The sequence below is a fragment of the Glycine soja genome, chromosome 5 (genome assembly GCF_004193775.1).
Source record: "Glycine soja cultivar W05 chromosome 5, ASM419377v2, whole genome shotgun sequence".
NCBI classification, from domain to species: Eukaryota; Viridiplantae; Streptophyta; class Magnoliopsida; order Fabales; family Fabaceae; genus Glycine; species Glycine soja.
Window position 1 is genome coordinate 28211887 of NC_041006.1, and position 2671 is coordinate 28214557.

Genomic DNA, 2671 nt, shown 5'->3' on the forward strand with positions numbered 1-2671 from the left:
TCCCTTAACTAGACAAGTGTGGCATTTGACCCACTATCACCTTAGGCCAAACTTTTCCACCAAAGATATCAAGGAGGGGATCTTGGATAATTTATCCTCTACAGAACCAAATTGGTAACCGTGCCACATAGAAATCCTTAGTCGGATTCCTCATCTCATCCATATGCCATGAGCTTAACTTGGGAAGTTGAGCAAATTTCGAGAAACAAGCTTTTGCATTTGGCTTGCCTGGTACAATATGTGGTGGTTCACATATATATATGGCTAGATCAAGTGTAAATAGATGGTTATGTGAAGGGGCGTATGCATAGTGAATTTCGAGGTTCCCTTGGCCAATGGCATAAAAAATCAGTAAACGTAATATAATAAAATTTAATAAGATCTGAAATAAATAAATAAATAACCAATTTCAATGAAAACTTATATCAAGTTCCACTTTCATAATAATAGCCACCAAAATTATAACCAGCAAGATACTATCCAACGACTAGAGCAGATAATCAGAACAAAATACCCCTTCACAAAACTGATATGTTCAAAATTAAGCAACAAATTTGTTCTTAGGATTTGGTCAGAGCATAACATCAAGGCTTTTTCTTAGGATTTGCTTTTAGGTTCGAACAGGTGCTCCTGTGCCAGCAGGACGAGGAGCTTGACCAGGCTGACCAGGCCTTTGTGCATCATCCTGGCAACGAGACAAATAAACTTCATCAAACAAGATACATAAAATAAAACAATTATTCAATTATTGCTAACAAGTTTATATCCATATAACCACAGTTTATTCACACAAATAGAGCACATTTTCCCGAATTGCCTTTGTACATTCAAAAGAGACAATAACTCTTTCTATAACCATTAACTAACTCATTGGAATTTCAATTTTCTAGCAAACTAGAGAACAAATACAAGTCTGTATGTTGAGTTCTGGATCATACAGCTCAAAATGTAAGAATATAAAAGAGACACAAGTTTGATACTATTGGGTTCAAATCTAAGACCTTTCCATTTTTGTCAAACTCTCCATCCACAATATCAAGAATAAACCAATAATTTGACCTCTAAAATATTACCTTCTCTCCTAAATAATCCCTAAGGTAATGAAATTATTTATGCAATCCCTAAAGTATTTAATATACAACATTTTAGTCCTTTAAGTTGATGTATTTTAGTCAACTTCATGACCCAATTTGAGGGATTTTCCAAATTTGGAGACTACTTAAATAGTGTTTTTTTTTTTAATTAAACAATCAACTAGGAGAGAGGGTAACAGATAAGGATAAAATTGAAGACTTACTCCAATATCAATGGTCAAGTGGGGAGGTAAGACTCAACTCCATCAAGGAACAAAACAAGGCAAGCTAGCGTTATAATATAGAAAATGTTGTTTGCAGATCAATGTGATTATACAATTGGGAACTCATTTGAAATTCAATCTGTACACAATTTACTTTTAAATTCCTTTAAGGGCAGAGTATATCAAATTCAGTGTCATTTTTTAACAACCAAATAATGAGAAAACATTCTCTACATTCTTCCATTACTAAACTTTTGAGTAAATAAATGTCACTCTCTATATCATCTCCATTTGGCTATAAAGAGATGGCTATAAAAAGTGTTACCCTGCGCCTGATGAATCGCTGTGGAGGCTCACGCTTCCTCCTATCAGTGCGGGATCGAACCCTCACAACATGAGAATGGATAGCACAGGAAACACAGTACTGCATCTTCACATATAGTTTCGGAAGCGTGTATTCTACAAATTAACAATTAAAAAACCAAAACAGGTGTGAGAGTTTCCTCTACGAAAAAAAAAAAACAGAGTAAGGTGAATGTAAGAAAATTATTATTACGTTCATAGACACAGGCTTCCTGCACATCTCTGACTGCAGCCTGTTCAACAATGTTCCTCACAAGAAACCTCTTGATGGCCTTGTCCTGTTTCACGGGGCGAGCACAAAAGGTTAATTGAAAATTTGAAATGCCTCGCACAAATCTGAAGGTGGAAGGAAGAAAGCGAAATAGATAATAACCTTGGGGCAGCATTTGCCGCAGTTGGAGCATCGGATGAATTTGACATGGCCACGGCCGTGTTTGTTGCGACCTCCGTTCCTGCGCTTGAATGTCTACAAACAAACAACAATACGAGATTCAAGGAAAGAAGAAGAAGGTTATGGAATTACGGAAACCGAGAATAAGAACAGATCTCGAACCATGGCCGGCGGCCGGTGCCTTCACGCTCTTCGCTCTAGGTTTTTGAGTGCTGTAACTGCTGTTGCTGAGTGAAACAGATTGCTGCAATCAGAAGACCATTTATACGCCACAAATAAAACTAATAAAATATTAATAAAACATAAAACATTTATAATAAAAAAATAATTTGCCAACAAATACTTGGTGTGGTAATGGACATTGTCTCCTTAAATTAAGATTAGAGTCGTAAAATGGGTCTTGACCCGTGTGTTAGTCTGGTCCACTACGGGTAAGAGATGGGTCGGACTTAATTTTTTTTAAAAAGTTGGTACCATCAAATTTCCGTCCACTTAATCCGTATGTTAGGTGGACTCAACCCGTGCATTGGTGGATCAGTCCGTTAACCTATCATATTTAAATAATATATTATTTTATTTTATTATTATTATAAATTTATAATTGTTAGGAAGTTAAGTTT

At 35.9% G+C, this 2671-nt stretch overlaps 1 protein-coding gene across 1 annotated transcript; it reads right to left on the reverse strand.

Annotated features, from left to right (window-relative positions):
* Positions 1 to 388: 388 nt before the first annotated feature.
* On the reverse strand, positions 389 to 2355 carry LOC114412437 (40S ribosomal protein S26-1-like). The gene is made up of 5 exons (XM_028376339.1): positions 2214 to 2355; positions 2034 to 2126; positions 1854 to 1938; positions 1623 to 1756; positions 389 to 685 (listed from the first exon to the last, which is right to left on the reverse strand). The coding sequence occupies exons 1-5, from the start codon at positions 2214 to 2216 to the stop codon at positions 611 to 613; spliced, it is 390 nt and encodes a 129-aa protein (XP_028232140.1). The 5' UTR covers positions 2217 to 2355; the 3' UTR covers positions 389 to 610.
* Positions 2356 to 2671: the final 316 nt, after the last annotated feature.

Coding starts and splice junctions, on each gene's coding strand:
- LOC114412437 (XM_028376339.1), bottom strand. Junction 1,939..2,033: donor GCGGCAAATGCTGCCCCAAG/GTTATTATCTAT, acceptor CCCGTGAAACAG/GACAAGGCCATCAAGAGGTT. Junction 686..1,622: donor AGCGATTCATCAGGCGCAGG/GTAACACTTTTT, acceptor TCTCGTTGCCAG/GATGATGCACAAAGGCCTGG.